General features: G+C 37.2%; 3 protein-coding genes across 3 annotated transcripts; 1 reads left to right on the top strand and 2 right to left on the bottom strand.

The window, feature by feature from the left end:
• The first annotated feature begins 6,292 nt into the window (after positions 1-6,292).
• Positions 6,293-8,698, top strand: LOC108829447 (nuclear transcription factor Y subunit A-3). Its single transcript, XM_018603102.2, has 6 exons — positions 6,293-6,543; positions 6,949-7,238; positions 7,424-7,515; positions 7,591-7,665; positions 7,752-7,925; positions 8,012-8,698. Exons 2-6 carry the CDS (start codon positions 6,983-6,985, stop codon positions 8,399-8,401), a joined length of 987 nt encoding a protein of 328 aa, XP_018458604.1. The 5' UTR covers positions 6,293-6,543; positions 6,949-6,982; the 3' UTR covers positions 8,402-8,698.
• Positions 8,699-9,346: 648 nt separating this feature from the next.
• Positions 9,347-11,064, bottom strand: LOC108829452 (uncharacterized). The gene is given in 4 exon segments (XM_018603104.2): positions 9,347-9,851; positions 9,854-9,991; positions 9,994-10,294; positions 10,296-11,064. Coding segments are annotated over 4 exon segments (1,029 nt in total). The 5' UTR covers positions 10,503-11,064; the 3' UTR covers positions 9,347-9,468.
• A 3,352-nt stretch (positions 11,065-14,416) lies between these two features.
• LOC108829438 (uncharacterized) lies at positions 14,417-16,446 on the bottom strand. The gene is given in 2 exon segments (XM_018603093.2): positions 14,417-15,815; positions 15,817-16,446. Coding segments are annotated over 2 exon segments (1,698 nt in total). The 5' UTR covers positions 16,246-16,446; the 3' UTR covers positions 14,417-14,546.
• Between the last annotated feature and the right edge of the window lie 93 nt (positions 16,447-16,539).

The raw sequence follows: 16,539 nt of genomic DNA, 5'->3' as shown, positions 1-16,539 counted from the left end.
AACTGTTCCTCGCCTTTGCAATATTGCAGCTGAATATCTTTGTTCTTCTCATACTCTCTCACCTTGTGATATTTGATCTGCATATGCTTGGTTCTTTTGTGTTGAACTGGATTCTTTCCAATGGCTATTGCCGACTGACTATCACAGTAGATGGGCACTCCCACTTGAGTGCACAGCCCTAAGTCTTCACCCAGTCTCTTCAACCATATCGCTTGATTTGCTGTAGCACACAGTGCCATATACTCAGCCTCAGCAGTGGATTGTGCTATGGTGTCTTGTTTACTGGTTGTCCATGCGAAGATGGCTGATCCAATACTAAAGCAGTATCCTGTGGTGGATTTCATGTCTTCTGGACATCCACCCCAATCGCTATCAGAATATCCAATGAGTATTGGTTCCTTGACTTGAGTGAATCTCAATCCAATCTCCAATGTCCCTTGAATGTATCTTAGCACACGTTTAGCCTCCTTGAGATGCTTCATTTTTGGCTCTTTAAGATACCTGGATAAATAAGAAGCAGAGAACATTAGATCAGGCCTTGTGGCTGTTAGATACAACAGGCCTCCCACTAGGCTTCTATAAACTTTGGTGTCAGCGAGTTCTTCTTCTCCATCTTGCGGTTTTCCTTGTGGAATCAGTGGTGTTGTTGTGGTTGTACAATGGCTCATGTTGAACTTCTCCAGTAATCTCTTAGCATATAACTCCTGTGACAAAATAATTCCATCTTGTCTCTGAATAATTTCCATTCCTAGGAAGTAGTTTAGCAATCCCAGGTCAGACATCTCAAATTCCTCTTTCATTGCTTTCTTGAATTCTTCCACCATGTGTTCATCATCTCCAGTAACAATGAGATCGTCTACATATATGCATACCACAAGGAGCTTCCCGTTCTCTTCTTTTGTATAGAGAGCATGATCATTATCACTTCGTTTGAAGTGTTCTCGTTGAAAGAAATCATCGATTCTGCTGTACCATGCTCGGGAAGCTTGCTTTAACCCATATAATGCTTTGTAGAGTCTGAATACATGATCCTCCTTTCCTTCCTCTTCAAAGCCCAATGGTTGCTCTACATATATTTCTTCTGTCAGCTGACCATTTAAGAAAGCTGATTTTACATCAAGTTGATAGAGTTTCCACTTCTTTTGAGCAGCGACTGCAAGTATAAGTCTGATGGTCTCATGTCTTGAGACAGGTGCAAAAGTCTCTAGATAGTCGACTCCATGTTGCTGAGTGAAGCCTCTGGCTACTAGTCTGGCTTTGTACCTCACTGTTCCTCCAGTAGCATCAGTCTTTATACGATACAGCCACTTAACTCCAACTACATTCTTGTCACATGGTCTTTTGACTAGCTCCCATGTGTTGTTTTTCTCTATCATGTATATTTCTTCTTCCATAGCCTCTTTCCACTCTTTATGTTGAGCTGCTTCTTCAAATATTGTAGGCTCTTCACCGCTACTGAAACAACCTTCAATCATGTCACAATACTCTACATCTGCATAAGGGGCAGTGAGTAGAATATCATCTAAAGCACGAGTTTTTCGGTTTGGAGGACTCGAACTACCTCCTGGACTTTCAGTACTGGCGTTATTGTTGATAGGTGACTCATGTCTGCGTTCACCATCACTTGATTCAGCATCTGTATTGCAAGAATCTCCTTCTCTGACTTCACCATTAATTAGTGGAGTGATTCGCTTGACTACCTCCTTCTTTTCCCAATCCCATTCACTGTTTTCTTCAAATATAACATCTCTAGAGATATTAATCTTGTTTTCTTCAAGAAGAAATACTCTGTATCCTTTTGTCTGAGAACTGTATCCAACAAATATCCCCTTCTTTGACTTATCATCCCATTTCTTCCTCAGTTTATCTGGAACATGTACATAGCAAATACAACCAAACACTCTCATATGACTTACAGAGGGTTTTGTTCCATTCCATGCTTCAAGTGGGGTTTTGTGCTTGAGAGCTCTTGATGGTGTCCTGTTTTGAACATAAGCTGCATTGTATACAGCTTCTGCCCAAAATTCCAGAGGTAAGTTCTTCGCTTTTATCATTGCTCTTCCCATCTCTATCAGACTTCTGTTGCGCCTTTCGGAGACTCCATTTTGTTGTGGTGAGTATGCAGCTGTGAGCTGTCTTTCTATTCCAGCTTCTTCTAGAAATCTTGTAAACTCGTTTGACAAGTACTCTGGTCCTCGATCTGTCCTTAGTTTCTTGATCTTGTTGTTTGATTGATTCTCAACAAGGTTCTTGAATCTCTTGAATGTTTGAAGCACTTCTGACTTTGACTTTAGAAAGTATACCCAGACCATTCTTGTGGCATCATCAATGAATGTAAGCAGATACTTGCTTCCACTGAAGGATGTATGTTGCATTGGTCCACAGAGATCACTGTGGATTAGCATCAGCTTATCTCTTGCTCTTGTTTCTGATTCCTTTGGGAATGAATCTCGACTGTGTTTGCCAATGATGCAGCTCTCACACCGTTCATGATTTACCTTGAATTTAGGCAGACCATGTACCATTCTTTGAGCTTGCATAGTCTTCAGATTAGAGTAACCAGTGTGTCCAAGGCGCTTGTGCCATAGGCCTGCTTCATTGTTGTTGACCACCATGGCTGTTTCTTCTTGAGTAATCCACTTTATGTGAAAACTCTTGTTCACCATTTGAACTTTCCCAATATTTCTTCCTTTTTTATCATAGATTATGCAGTGGTTCTCTTTGAATAATACCTGATACCCGTTGGTGATCATTTGAGGCACACTTAAGAGATTCTTCCCAAGTTTAGGTACAAGAAGAACATCTTTAATGATTCTCTTTCTTTTCAGCGTCATTACAGCAATGTCTCCTTTCCCTTTGGATAGAAGCACAGCACCATTTCCCACACGTATTGGTACGTCGATGTTTGTGTTGAGATTTACAAACATTCCTTCATTTGGAGTCATGTGATTTGTACACCCACTGTCAATCAACCAACTGTTGTTTTCTCTTGACCCTTGATTTTCTTGACTTGCCGTGAAAGCATAATTAACTTTTCCTTCTTCTTGCTCTTCCTTTTCTTCTTCTCTGTTTTTCTGTTTGATGTTTTCTTCTAACATCTTCTTGTTCTGTTTGGTTCCTAGAACCAGTGCCTTGGTGTCTCTGACCTTGGCCTCCTTCATTGTGCAGTCTCTTTGTTCGGTGATCTTGTTCAACGAGCCTCCTAGAATCAACTGGAGCTCTGATACCATGTTATCCTTTTGAGAACTTTCTCTTGCTCTGTTTTGTTCACTCATCTCTCTGTTATTGTTTCAATCTCACGATTTGAAGTGTTTGTTTTAGAGCATATCAGAAACATATTCTTCTTGATTCATTGCATAAAAGTTTTGTTTCTCAGACTTACATACCTTATATCAAAAGCTAGCCTTCTATGGCTAACAACTCTATACCAACTCCCACTAACCCATAACTCTATTTCTGACTTAACTTATTTCACACATACCACTACAACACTATTTCAGACACTTGACAACTTGTCTAAAACCAAACTACACAGCACTTTAGTTACCTTTCTTCTTCTGATTTGGTTTGATTACAAATTGACATTACTCAACAAAACCAATCTTTGGTTTATTTGTACATTTTCGTTTCGATTGTGTATTTCCTAACAAACCAAACTTCACCAACGGTGGGACATTCCCAAATGTCAACATGGAGCATCAGTTTTCTTGCTTTTGTAAACCACTAGCCATTCTCTTCTTTTACTTGCAAGGTTTATCAGTTAGTGCTTATGTGCATGTGCTTCGTTTGAGTGAACTGTGTGCTTCCTTAGTTTACAACAAACATCGTGACGATACAACAAACACTCTCAACGAAACTGTTACTCACATTTAACGCCTTTGGAAGCGAAGGCAATCTTGTAGAATGATTCACCTACGAGACAAAGATAAAATGAAGGATTTGGTTTTTCTCAGTTGCTCTTGTCCAGTTTTTTTTTTTATTTCATGACTTCTATAATACTACAGTAGCTTTTTCTTGGCCTCCTTTGACTTTTCACAAAAGAAAGGTATAATTAACTCTTGATTTTGGTCCCTAGGCACGCGAAATTCCCATGGATCAATTAACTTATAAACAGAGGAATTAAAACAAATTTACAAACTGTTAAAAACAAATTAAGCAAGAAAACATGAAGTAGCAATTATTATGGTTTGGTTGTTCCAAGTATAAAGGAGGCATGACACTATGCTTGACAAGCTTTCTTTCATTGCAAAAAAAGGTTTAGGTTCTTGATTAGCAGCCCAACCTAAGTTTTAGTATAATTCAATCCTTAATACACTTTTCTTAAACATATATTCAAGGGAATGGTTATAATGAGTCCATAACTCGCAGATTAAATTTTGCATGTGGTATGTCTTATATTCCTGAAAGCACGTGAATCACGAGCTCAGGAGCCGCGTGAGATATGATTATGGTTGAGGGGGGGGCGGGGGGGGGGCGCTAAATACTCAGGGGGACGGTCCACAAATTTAAATAACTAATTTAAATATTTAAAAAGCTTACACAAATATCTAAATATATTTTATATTACAAAGCTAACGTGGCCAAGATAGCTCATACTTTTTTGGCTTCATTATCTGATTAGATTAATTTGCAAGACATCATGCCGCCAAAAGACTTAGTTGTAATCGAAAGTAAGATGGGGTAAGTAAATAATGCATTATTGCTAATAGCACTGGGCGCTGCAGATACCCGTTTGGATACGGATCGGTCGAACATTTTGGATTTTCGGACATTTTGATATAGGAGTATATAATTCTTTTAGGTATTACTATATTTCGGGTCTGGTTCGGGTATTTTAGTTTGGGTTGGTTATTTCGGGTTGAATTCGAATATTTAGACATTTAAGGAAAAAATTATGTTTTCATTTTTTTAATTTTCTGTATTTAAAAATTTAGTTTTTGATTAACTGATTGAATGATTAATAGAACTAAAGGTAACATTTCAAAAATAAATATATATTAATTTGGTTATTGCTGGATGTAACTTTTACTAATAAATGAAACAAAAAGCTTGATATTTATTTTAAGTGAATGTTAAATTATTTTCTACGTAATTACACATATATTATTTGTTTTTAATGTATGTGTAACATCAATATAAATATTTTAAATAAAACGAGAGATGTAAATTAAAAATATAAGAGTAAATATATATATGTTCTGTTATCTTCGAATATCCATTGAGTTTGGATATTATCCATTTGGATTCGGATATCAAATATCTCCTAGAACAATATCTATTCAGATATTTTGTTATTTCAGTTCGGATTTTGGTTCGGATTCGTATACGGGTTTGAATATCGGGTAAAATGCCCATCCTTGATTGCTAAAGCGATAAACAAAAAAAATTACTATTCAACAATGCAATTTAATTTTTAGTGGAAGCCAAACTTATCACAATGAAAATTTAAACTTATGACTGGTAATCTATAAATCTAGTAGTCTAAAATTTATAGATTCTTACGTTAAATTAAATTTGACATCAATTTCTTAAAAATGTAAAATTTTAAGATTATATAATGCAAAGTTTAGACAAAATTTAGAATACTACGAGTAAAACTATTTTTTGTGGTATTGGAAGAACATATATATAAAAATGTTGTAAATACAAAACCACTTATCAATTTGTCCGTAAACATTATTAACATCCTTATGTTTATCAATATTTATAATAGATATATAATTATATAATTATGTATACAGTGTTTAAAATCTTCTATTTTTTTGTTCAATAATTCAGAAATTCAACCAGTACGCACTTGACTATTTTAGTTACTTTGCATTATCATTTGGCTTTAAAGTTATCATTTTAGTATTTTCCAATTTTCGTTTTAGGGAATTTAGGAATCCGAAAAGAGTTCGTCAATTTCAATTAATAAAATTATCGTTTTTAAAAGGGTTTGGTATTACTTCCTCCGTTTCAAAATAATGTATATTTTAAAGTTTTCATACTTTTTAAAAATATGAATTTTTTTGGTGATAAATTCATTATTTTTTTATTTTAATTATTTTTATTGATTTTTAATCAATCAAAATTCAGTGAACATGATTAATATTTTGAATTTTATAATTTGCTATTTTTAGATACATTGAAAATGTAAGATATAAATTTTCAGAAATAATTTTTTTCTAATTATTCTGAAAAGGCTATTCTGAAATGGAGGGAGTAATATTTTTGAAGGTGTTGACAAAAAAATGTATTCTGTGTTTTGGGTAAAGTGAAACAATTAAATGAATAACTAAAGCACATAAAGACAATAATAAACCAGAAGAAGAAGGTGGTAGTGGTGGTGCTCATGGCGATGGTAGTTTCCCAGTAGAAAGTGAGAGAGAAAGAAATCGACAGAGAAAAAGAATCAGAAGACAGATCACTCCAGTCCAACACGACACTCTCTCTCTCTGATTCACTTAGTTTCGTTCAAAGAGACGAGAATAACATTAACAGCCCACCTTGTTCTCTAACGACATGCAAAACTAATCGTCGTTTCATCTAACTACCCAAAAGGTTTTCTCTCTTGTTCGAAACGAAACGCTTTTGGTGTTTTAATCTCTGCCAAAGTTTTCCCCTTTTCGTTGTATCTGTCTTGTGGCTTGTACGATTGTCTGTTTAACCGATTTGGTAAACAAAAGTTTTCCTCTTTAATTTAAGTCAACGCCTTTTTGCCTAAAGTGATGACAAGGCACAAATCTTGGTCGGAAGATTTCTAATTCGAGCCAATCGTCACCATCTCTGCATCATTTAGCTTACCCAATATAGTACTCCCAAATCAGGGGTCGTTTAGAGAAAGACCAATTTAGAAACTTCCAGTCTCTCTTTTATTTCTATTCCTAGGTTTTCACCCTTTAAATGCTTTGGGGTAATATTATCATCTTCTCCATACAATCTCTGAATCATGGTTGAATTGTGTAGGTACTCTTCTTGCGAGGATAGCTTGTTGGGCGTTATGTATCAGATGAATAAGAAAGATTCCACTTTGCCTTACCTGAACACTAGCATCTCATGGGGTGGTGTGATTCCAACGGATCCCCTTGGCTTGAAAGTGGGGGATGCAAGGCCTCAACATATGCAAAGCGCAAAGCAAATCAGTTTTCAGGATCTGGATTCACCTTCATCTCAGTCCACTGGTCAGTCTTACGCTGAAGTTGTGAGCAGTGGGGATGATAATCCTTCCAAACAATTCTCATTTTCAATAATATCAGGTCAGTTTTATAGAGTATGAAGTTTGTTATAAAAAGAGAAGGTTGTGTGATCTTCCATGTTATAAACTCTTGCTTGGTGTTTTGACTTAAATCTTGATTCTTTGTCAGATATTAGAATGTCGTTATATGTCCAGTTGTCATGTTATTTACAAGAAACTCTCTTACATTCTTAGATGTTTGTTTAGGATCTGAAGAAACTCAGCAGAAAGGATTTGCAACTCATCCTAACTTAGCCTCAATGACAGGAGTCCCAAGTATTCACTTTGCTCCTACGCAGGTATTTTTAGATATTATATTTGTAAATAATAGCAAACTTCAGATGGACTGATATCTTATATCATACATGGTTCAGGCTAACTTCTCCTTTCAATATGCTGATCCACGTATTGGTGGTTTATTGGCTGCAACTTATCTACCACAGGGACCGGTTAGTAAAACCTTTATTTCCGTCACACTTTCTTGTATACTTGCATTTCGTTAGTGAGATCTTAAGTCTCTTAATCTCTGTTGCAGACATGCAATCCCCAAACGGTGGGTGGTATGGTTCCAGGTCGAGTTCCACTACCAGTGGAGATCACGGAAACTGAGCCAGTCTTTGTCAATGCGAAGCAATACCACGCAATCATGAGGAGAAGAGAGCAACGTGCCAAGCTTGAGGCTCAAAACAAATTAATCAAAGCCCGGAAGGTATAACATATATATCTTCACAAACAAATGCTTCTCAATTAGAAATGCCACGCTCATCTCTGTTTTTTTTTTCGTTATTGCAACAGCCGTATCTTCATGAATCTCGACATGTTCATGCTCTGAAAAGGCCAAGAGGATCCGGTGGAAGATTCCTAAACACCAAACAACTTCTTCAAGAATCCGAACACGCTGCTGCTAAAGAACAAGAACGTGACAAGTCGGTCCATCAGGAAAGGAAAAAGGCAAACACGTCTACATTCGAAGCTCATACGCTGCAGCACAACAAAGACCGTGGCTCAACCACTTCTGGCTCAGACATTACATCTGCTTCCGACGGTGCTGATATAATCGGACACACTGAATTCCAGTTTTCTGGTTTCCAAAAAACTCAGACTAACCGAGCTATGCTTGTTCATGGTCAGTCAAATGACATGCATGGAGGTGGGGACTTGCACCATTTCTCTGTCCATATCTGAGACATTGGATCTTTGGTGCTGTTTCATGTTTCCGACCAAAAGGGGAAGTCATCCTTGGCTACTATTACTTAGTTCTTTTTACTTGTTGCTTGTTAGTGTGTTAGACATCACAAAACAATAAAAATCTTCACTTTCAATCTTCGCTTGCAACATATTTCTTGTGTTACACTAGTGGTTTGAACTTTCAGTTCCTCTGTTTTTTTCTTCATGATTTACTCTTAACGTGTGCTTGTAAATGATTCAATCTCCAGATTCTGTATGAATATGATAAATAAATAAAACAGATTCATCTTCCAACGTATCTTGGATTTCTGAATAACTTACAATTTAGTTGACAATGTTCGAGAAACATTTAATAAAGAATCTCGACCATATGGTAGGAAACATTTCTTATTCTGCATACACGTCATTTAATTAAGAAATGAGGTTGAAAGATTCTACCTTTGAGTCTCATTCATATGTCTGAGAAGATATCAACACACCACTTAAGATACTTGAAAATATTACCATTTCTTTGACACGTTGTTGAATAAAACTATCGAAGCCGTCCCTGCGAATTATTTCCTGATAAACTATCTTGATAAGGTAAGAAGAAACGTAAGACTCTGCTCCAAGATACGTTGACTTCTGTAAAAGATCCACACTTGCGTCTCTTGAGTACTAACAATGAAAACAAATGACAGCATTTTGAAACAATATAAAGTCACAATCAATCATGTAAATCACTTTCATAAGTGATTCATGAATTACTAATTTTAAACATATTATTGCCAAATCAAATCTTGTTGCGTTGTCTTCAGTGGTGTAAGAGCATGCCAGTTGCCAAATAGAGTATTGAAGTCTCTCAGAAACCATTCTTTTATATTTGCATTCATCATACACCGGTTTATCAGCGCGGCTGTGGTGAACCATTCCAAACCGAACCGGAAATTTAAGCAAATGGGAAAATGAACATTTCTTTATTTAGAAACAACTGAACTTTTAACACATTCCTTACATATTATGACTGGAAACTAAAAGAGAAATCAAGAACCAAAAGAAAAAAAAACATTTCCCAAAGATTCTTATCAATATGATTTAGAGTAAAACCCGTCATGGTTCTTAGCAGAAAGCCGTTTCAAGAACTCGTAGGTAGTGATCATAGTGGTTGCAGACATTGACATAGAAGCACATCTTGGTCCCAATCCTCTATAACAAGCTGTCCATCCACCTTCCCTAACCAAGTTTCTAACCGTCTGTCCAATACTCGGTCCACGCTTCCCATTACCATCTTCCCCATCAAGAACCTGCAGCCTCGTCTTGATCGTATCCAACGGCATCGTAATCAAAGCAGAAACACTCCCAGCAACCGCAGCACTAACTCCCTGAACAGCCATCACCGTCTTAGAATCCGGTTTAACCGTGTTCCCACTCTCTTCACCTTTCTTACAGACATAACACCCAATCCCGCCCAAACCATACTCTGCGCAACAGAGTAAGAAGCCCACCAAACCGCATTAGACGGTGCATAAGTCAGAATCGATATCCCAAACCCTCTGTATAACCCTTTGACCCCATCAACTCTAACAATCTTCCTAAACGCATCAAACCATTAACATAATTACAACACTTAACAAAACCATTACTTCCTTGAACCATAAGTCTCTGGCTAACCACATCAACAGGAGTCCAAACAAGCTGAGCCGCCATCGCGGCCGTTAACCCACCAACCGCGTTAGCAGCAGCAGAGGCTTTAGCTTCTGTAAACCCTAAGCTAACAGCAGCAGAGCCGACGTTGCTCTTGGTAACCTCTAAAGCCGTCATGTACAAGGCGCGAGCGGGGATCGTTCCCATCAGAGAAGTGCCGAATCCTCTGTACAATCCTCTTAGGCCTTCGTGTCCCACGAGAGTAAAACGCGCCTTTGATACAAGAGCCTTGAGAATGATGGCAGACTTGTTGCCGAGTTTTCATCAAAACGGCAGGGTAGAGAGCTCCAGAGACACCTGAGAACAGAGCTGCGCCTAAAACGAAGAACTTTGATTTGTCGAGCATCTCCCAGTTGATATCAGCTGGGATGTGAATCTCTTGTGCTGATTCTTCCTCGGAAGTACCGAGATTCATCTTCGCCACCTTTTTAAACCAAACTCACAAAAAGACAAAAAAAAACAGAACAAGAAGTTTTTTTTTTTTTTTTGCGTTTGAGCTACAATCTGTCTGTCTGTACAATCTTGAAAAACAAAAAAAAAATAGCAATTTCTATTTACAGATTAGAAAGAACAAAACTTTCTAAAAAGGGAAAGAAAAGATTGATTAGATTAGCAAGATTTTTTTCAGAAGTTAAAGGATCAAACGAAGAGACGGCGGGCCTTTTTTACGCCTGTGGAACCATGTCTTGGATGCAAAACGATGAACGAGAAGACCGTACGGATCTAACAACATCTCTGAACGATTCGGAAACAGAATCGATGGATCGAGCTTGTGGAAGAAAAGATCATCCTATAGAAGACGATCTCACCGTCTAACACGTATTCTTTTGCCGGAGATGTAACACAATAAGCACGAAAAGGAGACGGATGTTATGTTATGTTAGACGACAAAAGAGAGAAGAGAGTAATCTGGAGAGAGCTAGGAAAATGCGACCTTTTACAGTTTATACTGTTATCCAGGGAGAGAGCTAGAGACTAGGGTTCCGCTTTTTATTCTGTTAAACAAACCAAATTAAGATTCTGGTATAGCTATTTCCTAGTATAAACCGGTGTGTATTTTCCGGTTCGGTTGACCGATTTCTTTTCCAACGATATGTATAATCATTTTTTCACAAAGAGAATCGATTTGTAGACATGATTAATAAGACCAGTGGCGGACCCACATTATCAGTTATGGTGTCACTTGACACCACAAAAATCATAATATAAATTAAGTTGTAGCCAAAAGCCAAAGGATATCGCTAGTATAGTTGGTAAATATAGCTTGTTGAACCCACAAAACCAGGGTTCAAACCCCAGCCTGACCCTTTTCCCAAATTTTTGAACCCACTAAAAATTTCTCCTGGGTCCGCCGTTGAATAAGACTTGGAAATTACTAGGGAATCATGGATGTGTAATTAATCAAGGATTTAGAAGAGTTTATATTAAATATTATATTATTCGAGTATAAATTTATAAATATGTTAGAAAATTTAGTGTTTTGTATCCGTGATTTTAAAATATAAACTGAATTTTATTATTGTTACTATTTTAAATTGGTTTAAATTGTTTTGGTTAAACGTTTTATAGTTAAAAGTATAAGAATCCAAATTACATGTTCTCAAAAGATTCCAAACATTTTGAATTAAATAATAACAATTTACTTAATATTCAAAATCTTCTTACATTAATTTAAATTTAAATATTTTAAAATCTTACACCCCACAAGGTTTGGATTCAGGAGCTGTATATCAGATTCTATTTTTAAGATAAAATTTCCTAATGCAACTTGGAACACTTTTTTACTACTTTAAATTTTGATCAGCATTTTTTAAGGAAGTAAGTACAATCTGCATCCAATCAAATGCTGGCAGGTTACACGTTTCGATCACATTTTAGGATAAAGAAAAAAAAAAACGAAATTGAGAAATTGTTGGACTGCAAATGGAATCACTGTGAAGAGGATCAACGGAAGAGATTCAGACAAGTACAAAAATAGTAATGTAGATGAACGGCTAAGATCTTTTTGTCCAAAGATAGAGAAAGTGGAGATTCAGACAAGTACAAAAACAGTAATGTAAATGAACGGCTAAGATCTTTTTATCCAAAGATAGAGAAAGTGGATCCGGTTTTGTGATATGGATAAGATGACGTGGTGTCCATCCATATCCTTTCGGGAGTAGTTTGGAAGGAAATAAAGAAGCAGAAGTCAGTATGTGTAAGAGCTGAGGCATGTGATCTTGGAGACAAAATCACGTGACCCTCTTGTGCACGATTCTTTTCCACAAGTTCCACCACTGTTCATGACATTTAGCATCTCTTATGTACATAAATAGTTTCTTTTTGCATATATATATCATTTCATAGAGATGCTAAATGTCATGAACAGGGGTGGTCCTGAAACAAGAAACCACCAAACATACCAGCAGAAATCATTTCTCTTTAAGTAACATTACTTGAAAACATAAACTTAACATTGTGTCACATTTATACATGGTTAATCATTTTCTTCATTGCTTAAAGCGAGTGGAAACAAAAGTTATAGATTGATCCGCATGAGATGATTTCAAATAGTACATTGGAATTGTAATGGGCTGGGGAAACTATGGTTCAATCCATTATCTTAACAATGTAGGTTGTTATATGGACTAGATCCATCGTTAGTCAAGCTCAGCACAATGTTCCTATTTACAAGTACACAAAGATAGTCTTATACTATCTTCAATGCAACCCTATTTTCATCTCTATATTTTTCCTTACAATAAAAAAATTCTATTATAAAGGTAAATTTATTCTAATGTATATTTCTATAGTATAATTTCTCTATTTATAGGGGGAAAATACAGAGAATTACTATTTTTATCTTTAAATATAAAGACAAAAATATGATTTATCTATATTTTCCTTTAAAATAGAAAATTATATTATAGAAACATACATTGGAACAAATTCACCTCTACTATAATAAAAAAATTCAAAAGAAAATATAGAAGTGTACTTTGGAGATGCTCTAATGTGCAAATCTAAAATTCACAAAGAACATGCATATTATGATAGTCTTTTTTTTTTTGAACATAATATTATGATAGTCTTATGTGCAACGTTTTCTTCTATATATCTCAAACTGCCACCATAACCAGCGTATGTGTTTGCTACCTGCTGCATCACAATGAGGGTTATGTTTAAACAGATTAAAATTTAGAATAATTTCATATTCGTGACTATTGTTTTGTTAAGTATTGGCTTCTGTAGACTTGTGAATTAAAGGACTGATGATCGTTAACTTTTTAACATTCGGTCGAGCTTACTTAAACATTTTAACAAAAAAAACTAGAACATAAGAAACAGAAGTAATCAAAGAAACTTAACTATTAAAAGGGCTGCATTGTATCACAATCAAAAACACCATATAGCTACAGAAGAGCCTTCTCCTCATAATAGTTGAAGGTAATCTTCTTACCTGATTGTATCACAAAGTTCAAAGGTTCTCTTTACATGATTGTAGCACAAGTTCAAAAGCACCAAATAGCTAGAGAAATTGTAACAAGTTAAAAACACCAAATAGCTAGAAAACACCTCTGATCACCACAACAATAGCAGAAGCTGCTTCAATCATTGGTGGCAGATTTCTAGCTAAACTCGTACATGAAGAAAATGAGAATAGCGATTGTATGGATTTGAGCGGCTAAAATCCTGGACAAATGCTTAAGGTATATGCAGGCCCGTCCCTTGCATAAGGCTCATGAATCATAGCATTAGGTCACAATCAAATAAAGAGTTTTAGAGGCCACAGTTTAGGGATCTTTTAGTGTAATGGTTTCAGATTGTTTGCTAATAATACTTGTGACATACGACTATATGAGAGTTCAACTCCTATTATGCACTCTTGAAAAACATACGTATCCTTTACTATTTTTTTTCTCTCAGTTGTCATATAACATATTGCTTACTTAACAATATGATACTTTTGTTGACAAAAAAGAACAATATGACTCTCTTAGATTATTTTCATTCCTTAAATAATTTTATATATCATATGTTCTATTTATTTTAAAATGAATTTTTTAATCTTATTTTATTATACTACTGCTTAAATTTTATAGCTTTATATTACTAAATTTAACTGCCATAATTATAATTTTCCTTCTAAATTTAAATAAAATATTATTATCTTGCTAAATATTTTGATTCATCCTTGAAAATATATGTATCTTAAATATTACATATGCTCTACTACTGAGTTACAAAAAAAGAATTATTCTAATATATAATTATTTGATAGTAAAAATATGAAGCCACATTATGTTAATGTGCTTTAAGCCACCAAATTAATAGAGATAGTACGCTGACTGAAACAAAAAACATAATTTTTTTTTTCACGAAGTACACAAAAGATTTTTTGGTTAGCCAATGATGGGCTAAAATTGCATACACCACATAGCAGCGTATACGAAAATAAATAAATGTAAGAACAAAAAAATCAACAACTCACCAAAAAGGAATCCGACGTTGAAGAAAGAAAACACAAATACAAAAGGAAACCAACATCTATACGATTGGGCCTAGGCCTACAACCCGTTTAAGATTTGGATTCATCAGGACCGTGTTCGGGTCCTAAATTAGATCTCCCTCTTTTCACAGAGTTCATCTTCTCCAACTTGAGCCCAGCTCTGATTCTCGCGATGAAATCCTCAGCTTTGGTATCTACATCAGGACTCGGACAGAACATACTACCGTTGCTCTTACCGGATTGAGCTACATCCTGATCATCCTCATGCTCGTCTGAGCTTATGCTGATGTTGCTAGCCATCCTCACGTAATCTCCACGCTTCACGAACTTCCACGCCGGCATTTTAAACGGCGGTGGAGGCGGCGGCGGAGGGATGGGCAACAGTGGCGATTCGCTTCCGGTGAATCGTGTTACTTCAGCCGGCGGATTGGATTCCATCGGAGCTTTGCGGATGCTCGCCGCTGATGCGCGGGATTGGAAGTTCCGGTGCGGTGGTGGCGGCGGAGGAGGCGGCGGATTTGAATAGGTTCTCTTGCTTTTGCCTTTTTTAGACGAGAAGAGTCCCTGGAAGAAAGGTGGTGGAGGCGGCGGCGGAGGAGGATGCGGCGGTGAATTTGACGGCGGAGGATCGGAGCCGAAGAGTAGATCGAGACCGTCGATGCTCTGTTGCCGCTGCTTCTTCTTCTTCCTCCTTAGCGCGATCAGAAACTCCTTGGTTGCTCCGCCTTTCTTCTTCTCCTTTTTACTGCTCTTCCGATACACAGTCGCCGGAGGAGGCGGAATCGTATTAATCGTCTCCTCCACAAAATCAGCTCTCTCCTTCTCTTCCTTTGGAGCAACATCGTGGTACACTCTCTTTGTCCTCCTCTTAGACGTTGGAGGTGGATGCGGCGGAGGTGACGGCGGAGCAGAAGGTGGAGGCGCCGGATTAGAAGACGCCGATATCTCTTCCACTACTTCAGCCGTCGTCGCCGTCTCAACGACCTCAACTTTCTCAGTATCGGAACGGAGCTTCCCTCCTCCGTCTTCAACGTCGTCTTCTTGACTTTGATAGATCGGATCTGAAGCTTCGTAACGGCATTCGCTGACACGTGTATCGTCGTAAAATCTCCACCGTTCATCGGTTTCAAACTCTCGGTTCCTCAGATCTGGATACGAGCTAACACTCCGTAACCTACTAAACCTCTTGTACACCGTCTGATCCTGAAACTGATCTCCGCCGCGATCGTCGATCCAGTAAACGCGGCGTGGCAACACTACGACCACGTTCGATGATCGACGGCGAGCTCGATGAGAACTTGTCGAAACTGTATCCGCTGATGACGTCATTGCTTTTAGCAACTTCTTCCTTGTTGTTGTGATTGCTTTCGTCGTTGTTACCGGTGTTGCGGCTGAGGAAGCCGCAGACGACGGCGAAGAGGACGAGGACGAAGTTGAGATAGTCCCAGCTTTTACGGACAAGATGTGGTCGGAGAAACTGAGAAACGGAGGAGAAGAAGGGAGGGATGATGAAGAAGACTATGAGGATCGCAGCTACTCCGGCGAAGAATGATTGGATTGCGACGGAGGTTGCGCGGTTGCCGAGACTAGATGTACGGTGGAAGTAAGTGTTATTGCGGCGGGATTGGAGCCAAAACGGCGTAGACGCGCCTCCGTCTTCTTCTTCCATACGCTTCTTGTTTTCTTTTATGTTTTTTTTTTTGTTTTTTTTTTTTGAGTTTAGGATTTAGAAAGAGGACTTTTTGTTGAGAGTGGTTGGCTTTCGATGATGCTTTCTATGCTTTGCTTCCTCTGTTGAGATTCATTTTTTTTATATGCTTGAGTTTGGTCATATTATATGTATTTTCTCGTTTTTCTTTCTTTCTGGATGACTAGTTTACTTTACAGTTCACACCTTCCTTATAAGAAAAAATGTATTATCTTGGAGTATTAGACATAAGTTTTTTTATAAGAATAGTTTTTT

Source organism: Raphanus sativus, unplaced genomic scaffold (assembly GCF_000801105.2).
Source record: "Raphanus sativus cultivar WK10039 unplaced genomic scaffold, ASM80110v3 Scaffold0273, whole genome shotgun sequence".
Taxonomy (NCBI): domain Eukaryota; kingdom Viridiplantae; phylum Streptophyta; class Magnoliopsida; order Brassicales; family Brassicaceae; genus Raphanus; species Raphanus sativus.
Note: the sequence above shows the minus strand (reverse complement) of the source record. Positions and strands in the feature narration are given on the sequence as shown.

Coding starts and splice junctions, on each gene's coding strand:
- LOC108829447 (XM_018603102.2), top strand. CDS start 6,983: ATGTATCAGATGAATAAGAAAGATTCCACTTTGCCTTACCTGAACACT. Junction 7,239..7,423: donor CTCATTTTCAATAATATCAG/GTCAGTTTTATA, acceptor ATGTTTGTTTAG/GATCTGAAGAAACTCAGCAG. Junction 7,666..7,751: donor CTTATCTACCACAGGGACCG/GTTAGTAAAACC, acceptor TCTCTGTTGCAG/ACATGCAATCCCCAAACGGT.